The 25257-nt window shown below is 48.7% G+C and overlaps 1 protein-coding gene across 4 annotated transcripts; it reads right to left on the reverse strand.

Annotated features, from left to right (window-relative positions):
* Window positions 1–238: 238 nt before the first annotated feature.
* On the reverse strand, window positions 239–20550 carry PLA2G5 (phospholipase A2 group V). Of its 4 annotated transcripts, none has more exons than XM_069579507.1 (6): window positions 20274–20527; window positions 6167–6216; window positions 5038–5231; window positions 4812–4956; window positions 2002–2108; window positions 712–1298 (listed from the first exon to the last, which is right to left on the reverse strand). In XM_069579507.1, exons 4-6 carry the CDS (start codon window positions 4913–4915, stop codon window positions 1174–1176), a joined length of 336 nt encoding a protein of 111 aa, XP_069435608.1. In that variant the 5' UTR covers window positions 4916–4956; window positions 5038–5231; window positions 6167–6216; window positions 20274–20527; the 3' UTR covers window positions 712–1173. The 4 variants fall into 4 exon arrangements, with proteins under 4 accessions (XP_069435606.1, XP_069435607.1, XP_069435608.1 ...); XM_069579508.1 differs by lacking the exon at window positions 20274–20527 and adding an exon at window positions 10132–10165 and having other exon boundaries at window positions 715–1298; XM_069579505.1 differs by lacking the exon at window positions 5038–5231 and having other exon boundaries at window positions 239–1298; window positions 20274–20550.
* Between the last annotated feature and the right edge of the window lie 4707 nt (window positions 20551–25257).

The following is a 25257-nucleotide window of genomic DNA, read 5'->3' on the forward strand; positions in this document are numbered from 1 at the left end:
GACCCACTACCGGAGTGGGGCTGTGATGAAAATGGTCTCTCAGGCCTGCACTTGGAAAGCTGAGCTCAGGAAGGTCAAGAGGCCTCCCAAGGGCACCCAGGATCTATGCAAAGGCAGACTAGAATCCAATGTCTAGTTGCCAAAGCTATGACTAACCTAGACAGTGTATGAAAAAGCAGAGACATCACTTTGCCAACAAAGGTCAAACCCACAATTTAAAAAAAAAAAAAACACTATATTTTTTTAATGTTTTGCTCTGGGAAATCCCAGAACCTCAGTATTTCCAGGTGCATGAGGATAGCTTTGGGGTTCCCAATTTACATCATAAGAAACATTACAATTTCTTTAAAAAAAAAGAAAAAAAGGCCAGAAATCAGAGAGGTTGAGTAATGAGCCTGAAACCGCACAGCTGGAGAAGCGAAGCTGGCATTCAAACGCAGTGCTCTCTGGCCTGGAAGCCACCACGGCATGATTGCCTGTCATCTTCTCCCCACGCCCCAGAGGAAGAAGGAGGCCCAGTGCCTGGATCGAGAGGATCCTTGAGGTTTACTCTGAGCCCCAAAGAAGGACTGGCGCTCATCCCAGGAAGCCTTCTAGTTACTAATCTGTACCTTCATCCTCTGAGAGAGCATGGGTAATGCTGAGTCTAGTGCCCCCAACAGTCAAGAAAGAGATGCAGGCAATCCCCCACGGCAGGGGGAATATCTGTGGTTATTGTTAGTCTTGAAAAGGAATTTTATTTAATATCTCTGTAGCAGAATTATGGGAGTCACTTTTGATTTTACTTGAGTAAAAATTCTCTGCAAGTTGGCAGTGACTGCGGAACTGAGAAGTTAACACATCTCAGGAAAGCCACCCTCCTGGGGAAAGAAGACTGATCTTCAGGGACGAGGAGACACACGGCCAGCTGGAGTCAGGGGTGAGCTTTCAGCACCAGAGCAGGCATTCTTGCAAATGGAAGCCAGGGACCCTGGCCTTCTTGATCCAGTGACATGAGTCACTCTCCTGGGACTCTCTGGTGGGTGAAGTGTGGGTGTGGGGCTCCTCCAAGCCCAGTGGGACCATCGAGACTCCAGACCTGGAACCTCCCTGGGAAGCCCAGCAGCGTGGGTGAGCTCCAAGCTGTAGTGAGGGGAGCAAGCTTCCTGGCCCAGGAGGAGCTCTCTGAGGCGACTAGGTGCAGAGGAAGTTGGGAAAGTACTGATAAAGAGGGTTGTAGCTCCTCATGTTTCTTTTCAGGCAGTAGACGAATTTCTGATCGCAGGCACAGAGCTGCCGCTGGCAGCGGGACCCATGTTCTGCAAACAGGATGCCAAACGCAGAATGAGAAAGCAAAGAGATGCTCTGTGACACTGACTCCAGGCTGGCCCTGGAGCAAGACTTCCTGCTAGCCTGAGTGGACACCCCAGTCCCCTTCCTACTCTCAGCCTGAGGAGGGAGCCCAGCTTCTACGCTGAGGCTGCATAATCGGATGGAAGGGGCACAGCCACTAGCAGCTCAGGGTGAGGTTTGAGCCCAGGGGGACCCAGCTCCTGCCCTCAGGGAGTGTCCAGTCTGATGCAGAACACAGATGCCCTCCAGAGTTCCCTGTGTGATGGTGGAGACAGCCCTGGCTTTGGGGAAACTCCAGTTCTCAGAGAGGAGACACCATCCCCAGATTTAACTTTGAACTCAGATGGACCTGAGCTTGAATCCCAACTCCAGCTGTGTGCGCTTGGCAATCCTTTTTGAGTCTGTTTCCTCATCTGTAAAATGGGGGACACTAAACCTGCCCACAGCAAGCAAAAGGAATACGCAGAGCACTTGACTCCTAGAGCATCCTGAGCCTAAGCCCCTTCAACCTGTCCCTTGGAGGTCAGATACAGCTGCAATAATCCTGCCTCTCTTGCCCCCATCTCTGCCCACCAAGATATAGACTGGCTGAGCTCTTGGGACAGCTGACCTCAGAGACAGCAGAAACCCATACTCTTTGGGTGAACCGAATGGAGGCCCCAGCCTTACCGCAGATGACGAAGCCCCATGCGACCCTGTATCTGTAGGCCTGTGTCAAGACGTCGCAGTCTTGTGTCTCCAGCTGGGCGTAGCAGCGGTCATGCTTCCAACAGCACCTGTCGATGCAAGAGCCTCAGATCCCAAGCAGACGGCATCTGTGCCTTGAGCAGAAGCCACCATGGTGGTTAAGGTCTGATCAAGAAAGAATCTCACAGTGGCTAAGTCCTTCCATTAGGGTTGCCCCACACTTGTACCAGTTCACAGGCTGGCTCTTTCGTCCTGGGCCCATGGGAAGACTACATTTCCCAGCCTCCTTTGCAGGTATGTGTGGTCACATGACCAGACAGCCGGTCAGCCAGGGAAATGCACAGAACTTCTAGACCTACCCATAGAAACCTCCCACTCTGTTGTCCTCCACTCTCTCTCTCTCCATCTCAGCAGGAAGGAGATGTCCCAACCAAGGGCTCTGAGGCCATAGGGAGAGCCACAAGACAGGAGAAACCTGGGTCCTGGAATTGATACGTGATTCACATAGTCCAGTGAGCAAAAACCAAACGTCAAGGATGACAGGCATGGACAACTGTATCTTTTTTTAGATTTACAGAAAAGTTGAGAAGATTGTACCAGATGCCCCCTTTTACCCCACACCTAGTTGCCCCTCTTATCAGCATCTTTTGTGAGTATAATACATTTGTTACAGCTATCATGAGTATAATACATTTGTTACAGCTATCGTGAGTATAATACATTTGTTACAGCTAACAAATAAATTTGCTGGTTCTTGCTTAGTCGCTAAGTCATATCCAACTCTTTTGCGACCCCATGGACTGTAGCACTAGGCTCCTCTGTCTGAGGGATTTCTCAGGCAAGAATACTGGAGTGGGTTGCCCTTTCCTTATCCAGGGCATCTTCCCAACCTAGGAAATGAACTCGCATAGCAGGTGGACTCTTTTCTACTGAGCCACCAGGGAAACCCAACAAACCAACATTGGTAAATGATTAAATAAGCATTAATTAAATAATAACATATCACTGTTGGTTCATTAATTGTTAAAGTCCATAGTTTTGTTTTTTTTTTTAGATTTCCTTAGTTTCTACCCAAATGTCTTTCTGCATTCCAGTATCAGGTAACGGACACCATACCACATGTGGTTGTCCTGTCTCTTTAGGCTCCTCTTGGTTGTGGCATTTTGCCTCCCTTTCCTCGTTTTTGATGACCTTGACAGTTTTGAGGAATGGTAGTCAAGTCTTTTGTAGGGTGCTCTCCTACTGGGATTTTGCTGATGTTTTTCTCGTAAGATGGGTTATGGGTTCATTTGTTGTCCCAGTTTTGGCCATTGGGAGCTCCTTTGTTTGGTTTCTATGCTCTTTGACATACTCTCATCAATGTGGGCTTTGGTTTAGGTTTATTTTGTTCAAGCCTTTCCTTACTTTGGTTACTACAAAAAGCTCTGGTTCATCTTGCATATTTCCTGCCCAATTCCTAGGATCAGTCATCCATCCAAGAAGCCTTGGTTCCTCTTATTGGAGGAAAGTATTGGAAAGCAGGTCTGGGCACTAAGTGTTGCTTACTGCATCTGGAGTATTGTTTCTTTTAGGGCCTTTCAGCTGACAGAGCAAAACATATGTGTGTCTGTACTGACCCATGGATATACACAAATATTTACATATTTCTACATGTAATCATCTGAGTCTATATTCAATTTTGTTTAGTTGCTAAGTCATGTCCCACTCTTTCGAGACTCCATGGACTGTAGCCTGCCAGGCTTCTCTGACCACGGGGTTTCCCAGGCAAGAATGCTGGAGTAAGTTGTCATTTCCTCCTCCAGGGATCGTCCCAACCCAGGAGTTGAACCCACATCCCCTGCACTGCAGGTGAATTCTTTTACGCTTGAGCCACCGGGGCAGCTCCTGTACTAAGCTCGCCAGGAGTTTTTACTGGTCTCCAACTCTAATCCACCATCACACAGAACATTCTAGCTTCCTGTCACTGCTTGTCTGGTCTGTAAACTCCCACTCCATCTGCCCTCCACTTGTTGAAACATCCCATCTCACTATACACGTTTAGCTGTATGAGAATTGCTAGCGCTGCAGGTTGTATTTTGCAAAGAGCAATCTCTCCCATTCCACATGTTCTTCTAGAACACTGCCACTCCCCGATCAAGACGTGGAAACGAGGCCCCCTCCACCTGAAAGCCGTTGTGACTGCCTAGACCAAGAGAACGGCAGAAGCGGCGCAATAGCATTTCAGAGGCTGAATCGTAGAAATGCCGTGCTCTCTAGTCGTTGCAGCTCCAGACCACTCCCCCTGGGAACCCAAGAGTCACCAGGCTATGGGGAGGTCCATACAGCCTTAGAGAGGCTTAAGGGAGAGGAACTGAGGCTCCCCGCCCACAGTCTCAACTAAGTTCCCAGCCAGCAGGCAGCGGCAACTTGCCAGCCTTAGGAGTGAACCTTCTAGAAATCGGATCACCCCGCCTCAGTGGGGCTGCCCAAGCTGAAGCCAGGTGGAGCAGAGACAAGTCATCCCACTAAGCCCTGCCCAAGTGGCAGAACCTTAGCCAAATAAATGGTTGTTGTTTTAAGCGACTACTTTTTGGGAGGGTTTTTTTATGTAGTGGTAAGTCAACTGATACCTTAGCCACTGGGATTCTGGACGTTACTGGATGCATCTTGGGCAAGTCAGTTAACCTCTTTAAGACCCCGTTTTCTTGTCTGTAAAATGGTGCTTAAATGCTCATATTTCAGTATTGATATTAAATGAGAGCATGTGGGAACGGAGCCTGGAGCCTGAAGGGAGCTTAAGACAATTGGCTCACCAATCAGTCCCATCCTTGGGGGTGCCGCGGCCCCCCCAGCCACAGTGACAGCCGTAGAAGCCATAGCTCTTCAGGGCGGGCTTTCCAGTCACCTTCTCAATCATCGACTTCAGGTCCAGCAAGCTCCCTGGGACAGCAGGCACACCTGGAAGACAGCCCGTGTCCCCGGATGAAGCCCAGACATGCCTGCTCCCACTTTCCCACATGCTCCCACACTTTCTCTCACCTTGGGGCTTGGAGGGACCAAGATGACCCTTTTTTATCCTTCCCACTCGTGAGAGAGGAATGAGAAAATTGAAGGCAAACAGTGTAGAGAAGGGGTTGGAAGTCTGGATGTGGAGAATGAGCCACTGGGTTCAGGTCCCGGCTCTATCGCTAATGCAGAATATCACTTCACTCTCAGAGCCTCAGTTTCCTCATCTGCAAAATGAGAGGCCTACAATGAATGCCTACCTTTTGGAGACACCATGAGGGTTGAAACAAGGTAAGGTATGTGCTTTAAAAGCACAGTGACAGACACATAGTGAGTGACCGAGGAATACTCGGGATAATGAATATGGTATCCATATGCAGCAGGCAGAAAGGCACTTCCTGTCTCTCCTGATGGTACACCCCTCCCTCCCTGAAACGAATACTATTTGAACCAGGAGGCACAGAGTCCTAGAGCAGCGTGGGACCTGTAGAGACCTCTGAAGCCAGCTCCCTCATCCCGCAGACGGGAAACTGCCGCTCAGAGGGGCAGGCGCCTTGCGCAGGGCTTTGCGGTGTGCCGGAGGCCCTCTCCCTGCAGCAGGGCTCCCGCTCCCCCTGCAGTCACTAGGGATCTGGCACAGCACCAGCAGGACAGCCTGTCAGAGGTTGTGTGCTGGGTGATGGGCTGCAGGAGGGGCCTGAAGCCGAGCTCCCTGCGCGCGGGGCTGTCGCCTCTAGGTGGAAGGTGGAGCAAGTCGGGTGTGCAGAAACCTGGCCAGGCCTGAGCAGAGAATGTCCAGGACCGTGGAATGGAATATTTCTTTAAGAGTCTTGTTTTCTGATAGCTTTATTTTTCTTTTTATTTGGCATCAAAGTAAAATATCTGCCTCCCACATCTACAAGCCCCATATCCTCCACATAGCACAATCTACCCATATCTCCTCCTGGGATCCTACCCCAGCCTGGCCCATCAGCAATTATCCTAAGAGATACAGAGGATACAGATGAGGATACAGAGGCTCAGAGAGGTGAAGGCTCTTGCTGAAACTGACATGTTCAGGGCAGAGCCAAGATTCAGAATCAAGTCTCAGGCCCTCCATGACTGGTCTCCTTCCCACTGCCCTACTGTCCACAGATTCAGGGCTCTCAGAGCAAGCACTTACTGCAAGCCAGGAGCCAAGCCAGCATGAAGAGGCCCTTCATCTCCAGGCTTCTGGAAGAGAAAACACAGTCCATGACACGCCACTCAGCAGAGGTCCTCATGGTCTATTCGGACCCCGCTCCTGGCTAGGGAGGGCTGCTCTGTGGCCCACCAGGCCCCACCTTCTCATGCTGGGCAGTAAACAGGCAACTGAAGCTTGAAAAGATGAGGCAAAAACCTCAAGGAGTTGACCCAGGAGATCTCTGGGAGGAGAAGGGGCACCCGTGGGGTGTTGTCCCCATAGAGATGGGAGAGAATTTTCCCATCAGAAACGCCCCAAACCCAATTGTTCCTCCCTGAAAATTGTTTTCCAATTATATTTTATGGCTGTGTTGGTATAAAAACAAATGCAATCCAGACTGGATTCATTCTTATACATTCATGATATTATATTTATTTTTTTCTCCTGACTTTAAAAGAACTTAAAATTGAAATATTTTTAGGACTTCCCTAGAAATCCAGCGGAGAAGGCAATGGCACCCCACTCCAGTACTCTTGCCTGGAAAATCCCATGGACGGAGGAGCCTGGTGGGCTGCAGTCCATGGGGTCGCGAAGAGTCGGACACGACTGAGCGACTTCATTTTCACTTTTCACTTTCATGCACTGGAGAAGGAAATGGCAACCCACTCCAGTGTTCTTGCCTGGAGAATCACAGGGACGGGGGAGCCTGATGGGCTACCGTCTATGGGGTCGCACTGAGTCGGACACGACTGAAATGACTTAGCAGCAGAAATCCAGTGTTGAAGACTCTGAGCTTCCAGTGAAAGGGGCATGGGTTTGATCCCTGGTCAGGGAACTAAGATCCCACGTCATACAGTGCAGCCAAGAAAGTTAAAAAAATAAAATAAAATGTTAAGAAGTTCTGCTTCTTTTTAAAAAAAAAATTAAAATAGTTTCATAGGCCCCAGGCACTGTGTCTACCTAAAAAAAAAGTCAGCCCTGGCTGTGCACAACAGTTATGAAGAGTAAGTATCATTGTTCTAAGGGAGAAAAAGGTGTACCCTAAAATGTGTCTCTTTGGTATAAGGATTAATTTAGGCTGGTTATTTCTAAGAAGCAGAAGGTTTCTTTTTACTTCCCCCTTGGCTGCCTCAAGAATTTAGATAAAGAGTCTGTTCCAGGCATAGAGCTATCACCAGAGATATCTGCAAGAAATCCGGGAATAGGTGTGGTGGGGCCTAGGGATCAGAGTCCGCCTGTGTTCTACCCTCTCCGCAGGCCCGGCAAACATTTGGACACCAAACATTTGCCTTTCCAACTTTATGTGAATTGCCTTCTTCCCCTTTGAAGTCCCAAACCACTACCCACAACATCCTCTTTGGTCTTTCTCGCTGAAGATGGTTATTTAAGGTAAGGGTTTGGACCATTTTGGTGAGTCCCTGTTTTCCTGGATCTCTCCCATGTATACATGTTACAAAATTTTTGTTTCATTTCCTCTGTTAGTCTGTCTGACGCTGATTTGATCCCTAGACCAACCAGAAGAACTTCTAAGTTGGGTAGAGGAAAATTTCTTCCTCCCCAACAGTTTCCATTTTGCCAGTAAAGGAATGGAGACTCAGGGACTTCCCTGGTGGTCCAGGGGTTAAGAATCCACCTTGCAAGGCAAGCGACTTGAGTTCCATTCCTGGTTGGGGAACTAAGACCCACACGTTGTGGAGCAACTAAGCCTGAGCACCACAGCCAGAGAGTTCGTGTGACACAGCAAAAGGCCTCACGTGACCCAGCGAAGCCTGCACGTCCCACAGCCAAGACTCGACTCGGCCAAATAAATGATAAACAAATGTCGAACAGAAGAAGAAAAAAGAAACGGAGACTCGGAGAGTTGAAACCACCTGCCAGGAGTCACACAGCCAGCAAAAACTGGAGGCGGGGTTCAAACCCAGGCCTGGCGCATCCCTCACTGCTCCACACGTCCTCCCTGCCCAGAGGGGTGTGTTCTCGTTTGAGCTGAGAGGATCAGGGTCCTTCACAAGCTCTACCCCATGGGCCTGGAGACCCCAGCTTCCCTCCCCAACATCTCCCTTTGGCAAATACATGAATCCCTAACCCAGAGTCCACAAACGTCACACCGGAAGGCAAGGGAAATTCCTCGTGTCTTGGGCCAGTGATGGATTCTAACTTGGCCTCTTAAGAGCTTCTTGCTGATGGCTGTCTGCTTCCCTTTCCTCCTTGGATCCCAAAGCCCTTGTTCACCCAGAGCTGCTCGGCTGCCTGGGGTCTGCTGGGATTCCACTGTGATGCCCTGCCTTCTCTGATCTCTCAGTTCAGTGGTCACTCCACTGGCCCTCTGCCCTGAGCCCCTGGCACCTCCCAAGGCCTGGCTCCAAACATACAACCTCCATCTCCTGAGGGCTCAGCTGCTGGGCTGGCCTCTGTGTGCCATCCTTAGTCCAGAAGCTCCTCTGAGTTCCAGGAACATTCATTCCTGAGGGTTCTGTCCACTCACAGCTTCTGCTCTGAGAGCTCTAAACAGCCAACGAAGATGACCCTGGACCCTACCTTCCCGGCCAATCTTCCTCACTGCTTCCTGGGGCTGTGATAGAAAGTGGACACCAGCTGCCATGTACTGGGCAACTAAGACATTCCAGACACTGTCCATGTCCCCTTAACCCTGCCAATGGTTCCATGAGTGGGTACTGTCAAACCTGCTGGTGTGGTCTACCCTCTAACAGTCATTTGTTGAATGAGAGAATGGCCTCTGTTGATTTTACAGATGAAGAAATGGAGCCTCAGGAAGGGGAAGTGAGTTGCCCAAGGATTCAGCCTGGGACCATGACTCTATCCTTTGACTGACCCTCCTCCACTGCTTCCAAGCAGCCTCTGTGTATTAATCATCTTGCTCATTTTCTGTACTTCATGACGCTTTGACGTCTTGGGAACCTTGCTAGGCTCAGCCCCTCCAAGACTAGCTGATTCTTAGATAAAGCAAAAGGCTTTTCTGTGAACAAGGCTTTGAAATGCAGAGCAACAGATCCTAAACTCCCTTGTCCAACCACCTCCTCTATCTCACTCTCACACTCGGAGCTAATATATCCCCTGGCCTGAATCACCCCAGGGCCAGGACCAGACCACCAGGGATCACCCCTCCAGCTTGAAGTCTGCTGAAAGTATGCAAGCTGGCCAGTCCTAAACTGCTTACCCTGCCCTGTCTTGCTTTCTCCACACCATCCAGGCCAGGTTTTCCCTCATTTCTTCTGCCTCCTGAGAAAACCCTGGTGCTTCCCCGTGAGGCCCTGCAAGGTGTAGCCTCTCCACTTCTCTTGGAAACATAACAAACTGCCTCTCAAATGCAACCATCTCCTGATCCCATTGGCTTCAACATACCTGAAGAAAGCCAAAATCCTAGGTGCGCATCAGAACATCTTGGGACATGGCTTGTTGGCATTGAGGGAGCTGCGCCAGGCCCCACACAGAGGGGTCTGAACGCTGGCAAAAGACGCTTCACAGAGAAAGTGGCAAAGGCTGGAAACGTGGACCATCCGTGAAGCCCAGGCTCCAGGAGGAGGACGTGGGGCTGACTATTTTTATCAAGCAACCACGGAGGAGAATGAGCGAGGCCAAGAGATAATTGTGGAGTGGAGCAGAGGCTGCGGTGATGAGAAACGGGAAGACAGGAGACAGCCTGACGGAAGCATGGAAACGTGGGGGCCGGGGAGCGGCCAGGTCACCGAGGGGACGGCTTCTCCAAGTCCGCGTGCAGCAGCCTCCCTGCTCCCAGGATCCCGCCCGCAGCCCGCTCCTGCCTCTCACCTGAAAAGGACCCTTAGCGCTAAGTCCCCGCTACACAGAAGGTGCTGCTGGGACCTTCCGACGCCTGGGGGAGGCCACGCCTCCTCCCGCAGCCCCTCCCTCTGAGTGCCCTGCCCTCCCCCCCCCACGCCCCCCGCCCCCCACCGGCCAAGCAGCCCCCGAAGGAGGCTCCTCACCAGCGACACCTTCTTTCTGGCCTCGGGCTGGAGCAGAGGCAGAAACTGGGCCCAGCCGGTTTTAAGGGCCTCCCTGCCCACTTCCCACACTGCTGGGGTCAACCCCAGGCTTCCTAGTAACACACAGGAAACCTTACTCAACCCCTCAAGACCCCTGGGGATTTTTTTCCCTCTGTGTAGAGAAGCAGCTATTTCCTGACCCAAGTTGGGGGCCTGGGTGGCTTTCAGGACAGACCTGGAGGCCACTCACGGTCAAGGTTCTTCTCCATCAATAGCCCATTTTTCCGACATCCCCCTGCCCACACACGTACACACACACACACACTTTTCTGAGAAAATGTGAACTCCTTCCTCCCTCCTCCCTGACTTTTTCCTCTCTTTCTCCCACCATGACGGCAGCATCAGAAAGAAAGCCCCTCTGTGGACCCTCATGAACCCTTCTCTTCCCAGGACCTAGACAAAACCAGCACCATGCCCTGGAACCCCGCAAACTCATTTCAATATGGAAGGCATTTATTGAGTGTCTACTCCCTGCCAGGTTATTTCTGGAGACCCACTGTGAATAAGACAGACACCCAGCCCCCAGGAGCCTCCCTTCTGGTTGGGAAATATAAATAAATACACAGTGTGTCCAAGGGCATTACCTTCTGTGGGAAAAAGTCCTCTGTTCTTTCTCATTTCTTTTTCTCAATCTATTCCTCCCTCTGCCTACAGGTATACACAAGCCTCTTCATTCTAAACCAAACGAAAGGAACCCCCCCTCCCCGAAAAAGAAAATATCCCTTGCTTCTGCTGACCTCTCTCCAGCTTTCTTTTTCTTCTAAAGACCAAAATTCAGGACAGAGACACCTCTTCTTGCTCATCACCCCATCTCTTCTGAACCCCTTGCACCTGCATTCTGATGCATCCCTAAGACAGCAGCCAAGGGTCCCCCCAAACCCGGTCTAGCCCAAGCTCGGGCTTCTCCCAAACACTCCATCCCACTGACCACCTCCTACTTGAAACTCAGTCCCTCTGGTCTTTGAGAGGCCACAGTGTGCCCTCTGCCCTCCTGTGGCTCACTTCATCTCTGTTAATCCTCACATGCAGATGTTTTCAAAGGACCTGCTGCTACCCCTTCTCTACTTCTCTCTCAGGGTGGGTTATCCCTGTACAGGGATTAAGGTCATATTTGTACGCAGATGTATAAAGAAAGCTGGGCACCAAAGAATTGATGCTTTTGAACTGTGGTGTTTGAGAAGACTCTTGAGAGTCTCTTGGACTGCAAGGAGATCCAACCAGTCTGTCCTAAAGGAAGTCAGTCCTGAATATTCATTGGAAGGACTGATGCTGAAGCTGAAACTCCAATACTTTGGTCACCTGATACAAAGAACTAACTCATTAGAAAAGACCCTGATGCTGGGAAAGACTGAAGGCGGGAGGAGAAGGAGACAACAGAGGATGAGATGGTTGGATGGCATCACCGACTGTATGGACATGAGTTTGAGTAAACTCTGGGATTTGGTGATGGACAGGGAGGCCTGGCGTGCTGCAGTCCATGGGGTCGCAAAGAGTCGGACACGACTGAGCGACTGAGCTGAACTGAACTCTCCCAAGAAATCCCTTGCTGTGAAGCATCTGGCACTAACTCTCACACAACAGTAACCCTGAGTGGAAAGCAAATGACTGAATTCACAGAGGACAATGTCAGGTCAAAGAGCCTGAGCTGCCCGTCAGACAGAGAGGGCTTGAAAACTGCATGTCACCTCTGACTATTCATGTCACCTGACCTCTTGAGGTCTCAGTTTTACCATCTGTAAAACAGGACAATAACAGGGGCAACTTCATTTCATAATTGTGGTGATTCGATGAGATGAGGCGGGCAGAGGGATTCAGCACAGTTCCTGGCATCTAAGAGGTGTGTACTGATCATCAGTGCTGTAAATAGCATCGCTGTTATGTCTTTCCACTACACTGGGAGCCCCATGGAGGTACATTCTGGGTCCGCTTCCTTTCTGCACCCCCAGAATCTGGCACATAGTAGTTGTTCAGGTAGCTTTGTTGACTAAATGCAGGACCCCTCTGGCTCTAGCTTCATTCCCATTGCACTCCCCCAGCCCACACTTTGAAATATAATTATTAAATATATTTTTATCATTATATAAATAATATTATATTGGTTTATATTTATATATAAAACAATTTAATTATAATTTATATATAAAACAAAATATAATTAAGTATATAAACATATATTTATAACTAATGACTATATTTTAATTTCTATAATTTAATATATATTTAAATAAACAATTGAAATGCCAATACGTGCCTAATATTTTAGCTCAATGTCCTGCAGGAACCCCAAAACTAAACTCACTATGTGCCCCATTACTCAGCCCCTCCACCTCCCCTGTCCCTGGTAATGGAACCAATCATTCACGCGTCAGAATTAAAACACTCAAAACACTTCAAGTGGAGACTCTTGAATGCAGGATTCTTCTCTGGTTAGTTTCTGACCCCAGCACTCAGAACAAGACCTAATCCATGGTAGGGTCCACAAGAAATGTCTGTGGAATGAATTAAAACCCCGTAAGCATGCTGGGCACTTGGTGTGTCTATCTCATGAAGTCTTGCCCAGGGTCAAAGACCTGGACAGCCGCTGACACCCAGATACTGTCTTGCCCTGAGACCCCGGGTGGCTGAAACACCCCTAGCCTCATCAAACTATTTGATGCCCCCCAAGAGGCTGGCACATAGAATAGGATTGCCCAGGACTCACTGCCAGAAAGTCTACATTGAGTCTTCCTCCTCCAGGAAGGTTTCCCTGATTGCTCCTTCCACAGGACATTTGCCTGTCTCTGCAAGGTAATAGAACTCATCACACACACTGTCCACTTTGGTAATTCCTGTTGGAAAGAATGACAAGGCCAACAGCTCAGGAAAGAAGAAGAGAAGAACTCATATCAGTGAGCTTCCATAGTGCCACAAGCAAAAGACAAGTTCAGTGTTCATGACCTTGAAAGTGAAAGTGACAGTCGCTCAGTCGTGTCCAACTCTTTGCGACCCCATGGACTATACAGTCCATGGAATTTCCAGGCCAGAATACTGGAGTGGGTAGCCTTTCCCTTCTCCAGGGGATCTTCCCAACCCAGAGATCAAACCCAGGTCGCCTGCATTGCAGGTGGATTCTTTACCATCTGAGCCACAAGGGAAGCCCAAGAATACTGGAGTGGGTAGCCTATCCCTTCTCCAGGGGATCTTCCCAACCCAGGAATTGAACCGGGGTCTCCTGTATTGCAGGTGGATTCTTTACCAACTGAACTCTCAGGGAAACCCATTCATGCATTAACCCTCACAAAATCTTGTTGGGGGTGTTGTGATCCCATTCTGTCAGTAAGGAAACTGAGGGGCAGATGTTAGTTTGCCCAAGGTCACACCTAGTAAAAAGTAGAACCAGACTCTTAAGCCTGTCCTGTCACTCAAGTCCAAGAACTTTCCATTACACAAAGAGGTTGAAACCCAATAAAGACATAAAGATTGGGATTTTCCCAGGACATCCACCAAAGTGTTACATGATTTCCTTATAGACCAGATGGAGAAGTGAAAGCTGATTTAGAGTTACAACCTCATAATTACCAGGAACATGAAGATCATGGCATCCAGTCCCATCACTTCATGGGAAAAAGATGGGGAAACAGTGGAAACAGTGTCAGAATATTTTTTGGGGCTCCAAAATCACTGCAGATGGTGACTGCAGCCATGAAATTAAAAGACGCTTACTCCTTGGAAGAAAAATTATGACCAACCTAGATAGCATATTGAAAAGCAAAGACATTACTTTGCCAATTAAGGTCCATCTAGTCAAGGCTATGGTTTTTCCTGTGGTCATGTATGGATGTGAGAATTGGACTGTGAAGAAGGCTGAGCGCCGAAGAATTGATGCGTTTGAACTGTGGTGTTGGAGAAGACTCTTGAGAGTCCCTTGGACTGTAAGGAGATCCAACCAGTCCATTCTGAAGGAGATCAACCTTGGGATTTTTTGGAAGGAATGATGCTAACGCTGAAACTCCAGTACTTTGGCCACCTCATGCGAAGAGTTGACTCATTGGAAAAGACTTTGATGCTGGGAGGGATTGGGGGCAGGAGGAGAAGGGGACGACAGAGGATGAGATGGCTGGATGGCATCACGGACTAAATGGACATGAGTCCGAGTGAACTCCAGGAGATGGTGATGGACAGGGAGGCCTGGCATGCTGCAATTCATGAGGTCGCAAAGAGTCAGACACGACTGAGCAACTGAACTGAACTGAACTGAACTGATGAGTCGAATTGGATATCTTTGGTTATATACTTTCAGCCCAGGGCAGTATGTAACCCTTGGAAATGCTTTGCTTGTCTTATAGAGTTCCTTTTAAAAAATGGAGTTAATAGCTGATGTATAAACGTTAGATCTCAGCCTGAAATCCAAATTTCCAGCTTCTGCTTAAAAGATCTGGCAGTCCTGGCTCTGGGGTTGAGAAGCGGCCACACCCGCAGACTGAACACGTGTTTGGCTTTGCCGTGGTGGTCTTCCCCATTCCTTCTGCCCACCCTGACTCTCGGCTGTTCTCTGCTGCTCTCTGCCTGGTGGGCTCTCTAGGGGGCTGCCGTAGAAGTCAGTCTTGAGCTCCATCCTCTCCACATGCTCATCAGCAATGGGACAGGGGTGCCTTGAGAGCAGAAACCATCTCTTCCACAAACGTGTTTCAAGTGCTGAGTTCAGAGCCTAGTACTTAATAATTGCTCAGTAAACACTGCATAAGCCCCTTAAGGAGCCCATCCCAGGATGAAGAGGTTACTGAAGGCTTTCTGAAAGAGGAGATGCCTTGGCTGAATCTTTAAGAGTAGCCTGGATAGCCTGGCACTTTGTGCACTGCCGGTAGGAACGCAAAATGGTACAGTTGCTGTGGGCAACTGTACGGCAGCTCCTCAAAAATTAAAAGTAGAGTTCCTAAATGACCCAGAAATTTCCTTCCCGGTGTGTGTCCTGAGGAATTGGAAGCAGAGTCTCAAAGAGATATCTGTACAGCCAGGATGATAGCAGCATTCTTTACGATCGCTAAAACGTGGAAACAACCCAAGTGCCCACGGATGAGTCAATGAACAAATACAATATGGTGTCTGCAGGCCATGCAATCATATTCAGCCTTAAACAGGAAGGAAATTCTGAAAGAAGTCGGTCACAAAAAGACAAAGACAGTATTCTACTTATATGAGATACTTAAGAGTAATCAACATCCTAGAGACAGGAAGTAGGATGGTGGCCAGAGTCTGGGGGAGGGAGAATGAGGAATTAATGCTTAAAGGGTACGGAGCTTCAGTTTCACAAGATGAGAACGGTTATAAAGATGGATGGTGGTGGTTGCACCACGTTATACATGGACTTAATGCCACTGAACTATGTACTTCAAAGGGTTAAGATGGTAAATTTTAGGTTCTGTGTATTTTATCACAATTTTTGTTAATGAAAAAAAAAGAGAGAGAGACAGTAAACTGGAGTTCACCAGGACAAGAATGTGAGGCAGGTCGTTCAGGAAGAAGGAACCGCATGTACAGAAGTCATAGGAATGAATCATAATAGCTCATTCAGGGAGCTGCGAATCGATGGGGTAGACAAGGGAGTTCAGTTCAGTTCAGTTCAGTCACTCAGTCATATCCAGCTCTTTGCGACCCCTTGGACTGCAGCACGCCCGGCCTCCTGCCCATCACCAACTCCTGGAGTTTACTCAAACTCATGTCCATTGAGTTGGTGATGCCGAGGGAGTTAGACAGTGATGTTCTAGCAAATGTTTAATAACTGGCTCTCCAGGGGGTAAAAAGTCCTGATTTTTAAAGTTTGCCAATTTCTGTGGTGTAAATACCCCCACCCTGGTCAGTTTCGCGCTACTAACATCATGTCGCTGAGTGTAGAGCTGGGAACACACTGCTGACTGAGGCAAGGCTGCTGTCGTTCAGTCGCTCAGTCCTGTCTGACTCTTTGTGACCCCATGGACTGCAGCATGCCAGTCCTCCACACCAAGCATTGAAGACAAGGCTTCCCTGTCCTTCACTGTCTCCCAGAACTTGCTCAAACTCATGTCCGTTGAGTCGGTGATGCCATCCAACCGCTTCATCCTCTGTCGCCCCCTTCTCCTCCCACCTTCAATCTTGCCCAGCCTGAGGGTCATTTCCAATGAGTCGGCTCTTCTTATCAGGTGGCTAAAGTATTGGAGTTTCAGCTTTAGCATCAGTCTTTCCAATGAATATTCAGAGTTGATTTCTTTTACAATTGACTGGTTTGCTCTCCTTGCTGTCCAAGGAAATCTCAAGAATCTTCTCCAGAACCACAGTTCAAAAGCATCAATTCTCCAGCACTCAGCCTTCTTTATGGTCCAACTCTCACATCCGTACATGACTATTGGAAAAACTATAGCTTTGAGAACACAGACCTTTGTCGGCAAAGTGATGTGTCTGCTTTTTAATACACTGTCTAGGTTCATCATCGGAGAAGGCACTGGCACCCCACTCCAGTACTCTTGCCTGGAAAATCCCATGGACGGAGGAGCCTGGTGGGCTGCGGTCTATGGGGTTGCTACGAGTCAGACACGACTGAGTGACTTCACTTTCACTTTTCACTTTCATGCATTGGAGAAGGAAGTAGCAACCCACTCCAGTGTTCTTGCCAGGAGAATCCCAGGGACGGGGGAGCCTAGTGGGCTGCCGTCTACAGGGTAGCACAGAGTCGGACATGACTAAAGTGACTTAGCAGCAGTAGCAGGTTCATCATAGCTATTTTTCCCAGGAAAGAAGGATATGGCCCCTCTTGATTTCCCAGAAAAGGGAAGTTTCTATATGTATATAATAGGAATTTAGGAAAGGTGGGGAGGGCTAGCTGAAAAGACGCAACTGATTAGGTCACAAAGAACCTTGGGTGTCGGTCGGGCTAAGGAGTTTTACTCAGTTCCTGAGTGTCCCAGTATGACCTCGATCTGTAGCAGGATGATGTGAGTTCACTAAGAAGGGACTGAATAGATCTTATCCCAAGATCCCTGAAACTGAAACATACAAGGACAGGGTGGGGTCACAGTTCAGCCATCGTCTGAGTGATCTGCAAGCCCAGGAACAGTCAGATCACAGAGGCAGCAGCCGTCTCCATGGTGATGGAGAGGTGGGTGCCCAGAACGAGTCCTAGCTGACCTCACCGAGAGGCGTGTGCCTGGTCCTGACTCCCAATTCCAGGAGGGCTTCTGGAAAACTGGGGATCTCTGCATCATAGGATGCCTGTCAGATGGAAGGAATGGGGGCCAACTGGTATTTGGAGGCAGAAGAAACCCTAGGACCACCCATGGTTCTAAAGACCCAAAACCTAAGACCCAACGTTCTAGGCTCATGATCCTGACATGCTCCGGATTCCAGGCCATTTCACTTGTTTTCAGCCCCAACCCAGCCCAGCAACCACTTCCTGAGCCATTCCTGCGAGCAGAGCTCACATGGAATGTGGCGGTAAGGAAGCGGACGCCAAGCTCGATCGAGAGGTTGTGATGCAACCCCTAACTGTTAGGATTGGTAGATGAGGACAGGTCTTTAGAATGCCTGTGGCTCCTAGAAGAACATCTGAACTTCTTCCCCTGGCTTACGAGGAGGGGTGCCTCTTCCAGATGCCTTCCCTGATACCTGCCTGGCAGAGCTCACAGCTTCCCCTTCTGTTCCTGGGTCAATCATCCTAACCTCTGTGCTTCTGAAGTCAGAAGATCTGTCTCCTCGTCAGGCACGCGACCCCTCATGATCTGCTCACCCTTTTCCAGGCTTGCCTTGGGTCCACCCAAAACCCAGTGCATTGCCGGGAAGAAGACTGACGCCCCCCCTTTCCAGGTCCGCAGTGCGATGGCCCTCTCTCCCGCCCTCTCGTCCCCCTCCCTCTCATCCCCCTCCCTCTCGTCCCCCTCCCTCTCTCTTCCCCTTTCCCTGCCTTCCCTTCCTGCTTGCTACCCTGTCCACTTTCTTCTCTTCCCCCACTCCTACTCCTCTTTCTAGACTTCCCACGCTTATCATTCAGCCACTATTTTGTGAGCACCTATTATGTGCTAAGCTCTGGTTCTGGGGACGAGCAATGAGCTAAAACAGATGAGAGCTATACCCTTGTGGCTCCCATGGACCTTGCACTCTGGAAGGAGCAGACAGAAATGGACAAGTCAACAAGAGAAACACAGAATTTGTTAGGTGTTGATAAACGCTATGGAGAAACAAATCAGGAAAGGAAGAATGGGAGTGGTGTGTGGTGTGTGTGTGTGTGTGTGTGTGTGTTGGTGGGAGGGGGCTCGTGGTGGTAGTAACCAGTTTAACAGAGGAGACGTGAAGGAGGGGAGGGAGGGAGCAGGCTATAAGGGGACCTGGGGAAGAAGTTTCCAGGTAAAGGAAGTGCAAAGGTCCTGGAACAGAAGCACGCCTGTAAACTGGAAGCATAATAAGGAAATCAGGCCTACCTCTGCTAAAATAAAACCTTCTTCTGAACCCGTTGCCCTGCCCCAAGCTGGGTAAGCCCCTGTTCTGTGCTCTCCCGGCAGCCTGCGAGCTCCCTCGTCATAGCGTCAGCCACACTCCATCACAACGTCTCCCCACCACACTCTGAGCAACTTGAGTACTTTTCCTTTGACTTTCCAGCGCCCAGCATAGGGCTTGTGCTGTGCTTAGTCGCTCAGTCCTCATGTCTGACTCTGCAACCCCATGGACTGTAGCCCACCAGGCTCCTCTGTCCCTAGGATTCTCAACTAAGAGTGCTGGAGTGGGTTGCCGTTTCCTCCTCCAGGGGATCTTCCCAACACAGGAATCAAACCCATGCCTCCTGTATCTCCTACTCTGCAGGTGGATTCTTTACTCACTGAGCCATCAGGGAAGCCCTTAATACATGTTTATTGACTGCCTAACTGAATCAATCAATGAACGAACAAATTAAGCTCTATGAATCCTTGAGAGCGTCTTATTCATCTCTACCTCTGGCAGCATCTAGGAACCGAGAAAAAAATGTTTGCTGGATGACTAATAGAAATAGCTAATGCTTATTAAGCACAGACACCATGCCAAGTTCTTTATGTGGCTCAGCTCATTTATCCTTAAAGCGATCCTTTGAGGCAGGCACAACTGTCAGATGCAGTTTGCCAGTTAAGACCATGAGGTTCAAAGGTCAAGATACGGCTCACCCAAATCAGACAGCTTGTAGGTGGCAAAGCTCTGCATTGAACCTCATAAATTTGACACCCAAAGCCATGTCTACTTAACCCAAAGTTAAATTGCCTCCCAGAGATGCGGGCCTGGGATTCGAGAGAGAAAGGGCTAGGGGGAGAAAGAGGAAAGGAGAGGAAAAACCTCCCTACAAGGGCGAAGAGTGGCGTCTTCCCCAAATCCGCTTTTCCCTCCGTGAGCACCAAAGTTTCCCGCACGCAGAGGATGTTCAGTAAAAGTTAAGGAATGTTAAATAGTTGTTGACGATTCCTTTTCCCAAAGAGGAGAGTTCTGTGTGGTTTGAGTTAAACGAAATTCTGTCAATTCTGTCAGATTAACATGAACGCAAGTCCCAACTTGAACCCTATGGTGATAACCCTGCCCAGCTTTGCCCCTAATCTTAGGAATGAGCTTCTGGGTAACCTCCGTCTGCTTTTAGGTGCGGCCTTGTCTCCTTAAGAATGACACAGCTCGGGACTTCCTGGCGGTCCAGTGGCTAAGGATCCACCTGTCAGTGCAGGACACATGGGTCTGACCCCTGGTCTGGGAAGATCCCACGTGCTGAGGGACAGCTAAGCCCGTGCCCCACAACTACTGAAGCCTGTGTGCCCAGAGCCCATGCTCTGCGACAAGAGAGGCCACCACAATGAGAAGCCCCCGCGCGACAACTGGAGGAAGGCTGTGCACAGCAACGAAGACCCAGCACAGCCAAAAGTAAATAAATAAAATTCAAAACATGAACGACACAGCTCACAACGTTTGATGCATTCTGGGTAAAGGACCCCACAGCCCAAGGGATCTCCCCTCAGGTTCTGTGCCCTGCCCGCCCCTCCCAGAGACCCCTCTCTGGCTCCTCAGACGCCACCTTCTCAGTTTCCCGCACTCCTGCTGCTTGGCCTGTGGTCCCCTGGCCCACCACTGACCTCTCTGGCCTGGCCTCAGCTCCTGTTCTCCTGAGCAGCCTCACTGGGCCGCGTCTGGAGCCCCAGGCCCTGCTGGCTCCCCACTTCCATCCACAGCATTGGGGTCCACGGGCTGCAGATCCCAACGGGTTCCAGGCCTCCAGAATCCTAAAGCTGCGAATGAGAGGGCGCGGCGAAGGCAGTCCCGGAGATGGGGAGGAGGAATTTCTGCCCAGACCCAGCCGGGCACCCCTCTGCTCAGCCCCCAGCTCTCTGGGCAGATGCAGGAAGTCCAGCAAAAGCCTGGAGCCTGGGACTGGCTCTCCTGCCAAAGGGGCGTGGGCAGTCACCCAAAGAATTCCAGCAGGGGTAGAAGTGAGTCCTGAAGTATTCAGGTCATGGCCTTATCTGACTGCACAGGCCCTGCTAATCCCCTGAGCCTGGAGGGATCACAGCCACCTCGGCCCTGAGCTCGGAACTTTCTGCGGGATCTGACAGTCTACTAAGTAACCTGACTGTTTGCAACCCTGGGCTCCTCAGTCTTGATGGAGGCGGGAGCCTGGACTCAGATCCTGGGGATGGGAGCCTAAGAAAACATGTGGGCAGGAAACCGATCAGAAGGGAAAGTATTGAAGCAGTCGGGAAAGCAAATGTACTTATTTTATTTTATTTTTATTAACACCAAAAGCATTTTGCATGGGGTGTAGCCGATGTGCCAGCCTGGATGGGAGGGGTTTTGAGGGAGAGCGGATACATGCGTGTGTATGGCAGAGTCCCTCCCCTGTTCGCCTGAAACTCTCACAACACTATCTATCGCGAATGTACTTCTGGAAGTGAGTTCTGAGAAGGGGCAACGGCGGCCAGAAATTAAGCTGGTGTCATTCATTCCTAATCCCTACCATCATTGTGTTCTGAGTGCCTACCCTGTGCCAGCCACTGCACTGAGAGGCGGGTACAGAGATGAATAATGGAGGGGACGGTAGTGGCGTGGGGAAGTCCTTGCTCTCAGGGAGCTTGAAGTTTAAGGATGGAGACAGCTCAGGAGTAAGCCCTCCACCAAAAATACTGCAGAAGTGCCAGGAAAGAAACGCAGTAGCGGGGAGACGGAGGCCCCGCCCAGTGAATGGTTGTTAGCTAATAACTAGGGGCATGAGAAATGCTGGGCTGGAGGAAGCACAAGCTGGAATCAAGATTGCTGGGAGAAATATCAGTAACCTCAGATATGCAGATGACACCACCCTTATGGTAGAAAGTGAAGAGGAACTGAAGAGCCTCTTGATGAAAGTGAAAGAGGAGAGTGGAAAAGCTGGCTAAAAGCTCAACATTCAGAAAACAAAGATAATGGCATCCGGTCCCATCACTTCGTGGAAAATAGATGGGGAAACAGTGGAAACAGTGTCAGAATTTATTTTGGGGGGCTTCAAAATCACTGCAGATGGTGATTGCAGCCATGAAATTAAAAGACGCTTACTCCTTGGAAGGAAAGTTATGACCAACCTAGATAGCATATTCAAAAGCAGAGATATTACTTTGCCAACAAAGGTCCATCTAGTCAAGGCTATGGTTTTCCCAGTGGTCATGTATGGATGCGAGAGTTGGACTGTGAAGAAAGCTGAGCCTGAAGAATTGATACTTTTGAACTGTGGTGTTGGAGAAGACTCTTGAGAGTCCCTTGGACTGCAAGGAGATCCAACCAGTTCATCCTAAAGGAGCTCAGTCCTGGGTGTTCATTGGAAGGAATGATACTAAGGCTGAAACTCCAATACTTTGGCCACCTCATGTGAAGAGTTGACTCATTGGACTCAAAAGACTCTGATGCTGGGAAAGATTGAGGACAGGAGGAGAAGGGGACGACACAGGATGAGATGGCTGGAGGGCATCACCGACTCAATAGACGTGAGTTTGGGTGAACTCCGGGAGTTGGTGATGGACAGGAAGGCCTGGCGTGCTGCGATTCATGGGGTCGCAAAGAGTCGGACATGACTGAGCAACTGAACTGAACTGAACTGAGGGGCTAATAACAACTCAGCTGCCACAGTAGTAATGGTGGAATTAACATTTGTGGGGTGCTTACTGTGCACCAGGCCCTGTGCTGAACAGAACACGCGATTTATTCCGTCTAATACAGATGTTAAATCCATGGGCGAAAGTGCTATTCAGACAGGGGTCCAGGAACTTGGCCAAGGTTGCACAGCTACCCGGAGCCTCCCGGGAGCTTAGAAGGACTCTTCGTTCGGATTGGCAGCCCCTGGTTTGACTTGTATAGTGCTTGGCACAATACAGATATTGTCTTCTTTTTTCCCCTCATGGTCAGAGAGGAAGATAAAAGTCATAAAAAGCAGTCTGGAAATGTATAAAGTTAAAAGTGAACTATACTCCACCCAAGTTAATCATTTTTCAGAATGATTTCTATCCTTAAGGATAATATTTAAAATAACCACAGTTAAGAATAATTTTTATCTTTCTGTTAGATTTTGTCCATATTTGTTTCAGATTTTTGTTTTAAAAGATTTAAAGCCTTAGGGAGTTTCCTGGCCGTCCAGTGGTTAGGACTGTGCTCTTTTACAGAACTCCATGGCCAGGGTTCAAACCCTGGTTGGGGAACTGAGATCCCACAAGTCATGTTGCAAGGCCAACGACACAACAACAAAATATTAAAAATGTATAGATTAAATTGGAATTCTTCCAGTTCCCCTCTCCCGCCCTATTTCCAGCCTTCCTTCTCTGCCCAAAGGCAATCGAATCCATGAAATTGATGTGTGTATCTACAAATAGTATTTAACATTATTTCCTGATTTTATTTCTATAGAAATGGAATAATAGTGAACTTAACATCTTGCAACTTGCTTTTCTCACTCTACCCATGGGCAGTCCTAGCGGTAAAGAACGCACCTGCCAATGCAGGAGACGTAAGAGATGTGGGTTCGATCCCTGGGCTGGGAAGATCCCCTGGAGGAGGGCATGGCGACCCGCTCCAGTGTTCTTGCCTGGAGAATCCCATGGACAGAGGAGCCTGGCAGGCCTCAATCCATAGGGTCACAGTTCTTTCCCGTTCCCTCCACATTCAGCGATGTCATATTGGTAGCTCGACTTTCGAATGGGGAAAATGTGAAATATAAGAGCAGTTAAATGAAAAGAAAAATATAATACCAATATTGTACATACGTATACAAAATTTAAGAAAAAAAACGTCTCTGGTACATAAAAATAAAAGTAATAGACCAACTGGGATGATTCAATAGGAGGTTAGCAGGAGGCAGGGGTGTACTGACTAATGTTTTACAACCAATTCTGATGGGGAAAAAAAAAACCTTGATTTGCAGAGTTTGCAAATTTCTAACATGTAAGTATTTGCACTCTGACTCATTTCTAGCTGCGAATATGACATCACTGAATGTGGAGGAAATGGGATAGAACTGCTAAGTTGGAGTATATTAAAGTAAAAAAATAATAATAATAAACTTCTGCTCTGTGAAAGACACAAGCCAGAGACTGGGACTTGTATCCAAAATGCACAAAGAACACCTGAAACTCAACAATAAGAGAACAACTCATCACAAAGTGGGCAAAAGGTCTGAGCAGACAGCTCACCAAATGAGAAGACATACAAATCGCAAAGAAGCATGTGAAAAGGTGTCCCACGTGATCTGTCTCTGGGGAATCACATATTAAAACAACCAGAACACACCATTAGCAAGGCTCAAATCCAAAATGCTCACAACACCAAGCGTTGCTGAGGACGTGGTGCAACAGGAACACACCGCTAGTGGGAAGGCAAAACGGTGCAGCCATTCTGGGAGACGGTTGGGCTGTTTCTTACAAAACTAAATATAGCCTTCCCATGCCATCCAGAAACTGCACTCCAGATATTCATTCAATCGAGCTGAAAGCTTATGCCCACATAAGGAACTTGTGCACAACCATTTATGGCATTTTTATTCACCATCACCACAAAATGGAAGCCACCGGGATGTCCTTGAGTAAGTAGATGGATAAGCAAGCTGCAGTTGCAGCCACACCACGGGGTATCATTCAGTAACAAAAGACATGAGCTGTCAAATCGCAAAACGACACGGAAGAACCTTAAAGGTATCTCACGAAGGGAAAGAAACCAATCTGAAAACCTTCATGCTCTATGAATCCAACTATATGACCTTCTGGAACAGGCGAAACTATTGAGACAGGAAAGAGATCAGTGTTTGCCAAGAGTTTTGATGAAGAGAGCACATTAGTAGATGAAACCCAGGGGGATACTTAGGGCAATGAAACCATTCTGTAAAATGCAGTGCTGATCGATACTTGGCATTACGCATTTGTCAAAACCCAGAGAATAAACAACACAAAGACTCGACCTTAATGCAAACTGTAGACATTAGTTAATAATATTGCATCTATCTTGGTTCATTCATTTTAACAGATGGATCACACTAACACAAGATATTAATAGCAGAGGAAACTATATCTGTGGCCCGGCTGGGAGGAGGTGCGTGGGAATTCTGTACAATTCTTCTGTAAATATAAAACTGTTCCAAAATACAGAATCGACGTTTATTAACTTAAAAGAACTATTTTTGCAATTTGTGCTTTTACTTGATTACATACTTTCTTTTTTTAAAAGCTGAAATATAGTTGATGTACAATTATGTTAATTTCAGATGTATTATATAGAGATTTGACATCTGCATACATTATGAAATGACCACCATAATAGGTCTAATAACTATCTGCTACCTGCTGCTGCTAAGTCACTTCAGTCGTGTCCGACTCTGTGCAACCCCATAGATGGCAGCCCACCGGGCCCCCCGTCCCTGGGATTCTCCAGGCAAGAACACTGGAGTGGGTTGCCATTTCCTTCTCCAGTGCATGAAAGTGGAAAGTGAAAGAGAACTCGCTCAGTCGTGTCCGACCCTCAGCAACTCCATGGATTGCAGCCTTCCAGGCTCCTCCATCCATGGGATTTTCCAGGCAAGAGTACTGGAGTGGGGTGCTATTGCCTTCTCCAATA

Source organism: Ovis canadensis, chromosome 2 (genome assembly GCF_042477335.2).
Source record: "Ovis canadensis isolate MfBH-ARS-UI-01 breed Bighorn chromosome 2, ARS-UI_OviCan_v2, whole genome shotgun sequence".
NCBI classification, from domain to species: Eukaryota; Metazoa; Chordata; class Mammalia; order Artiodactyla; family Bovidae; genus Ovis; species Ovis canadensis.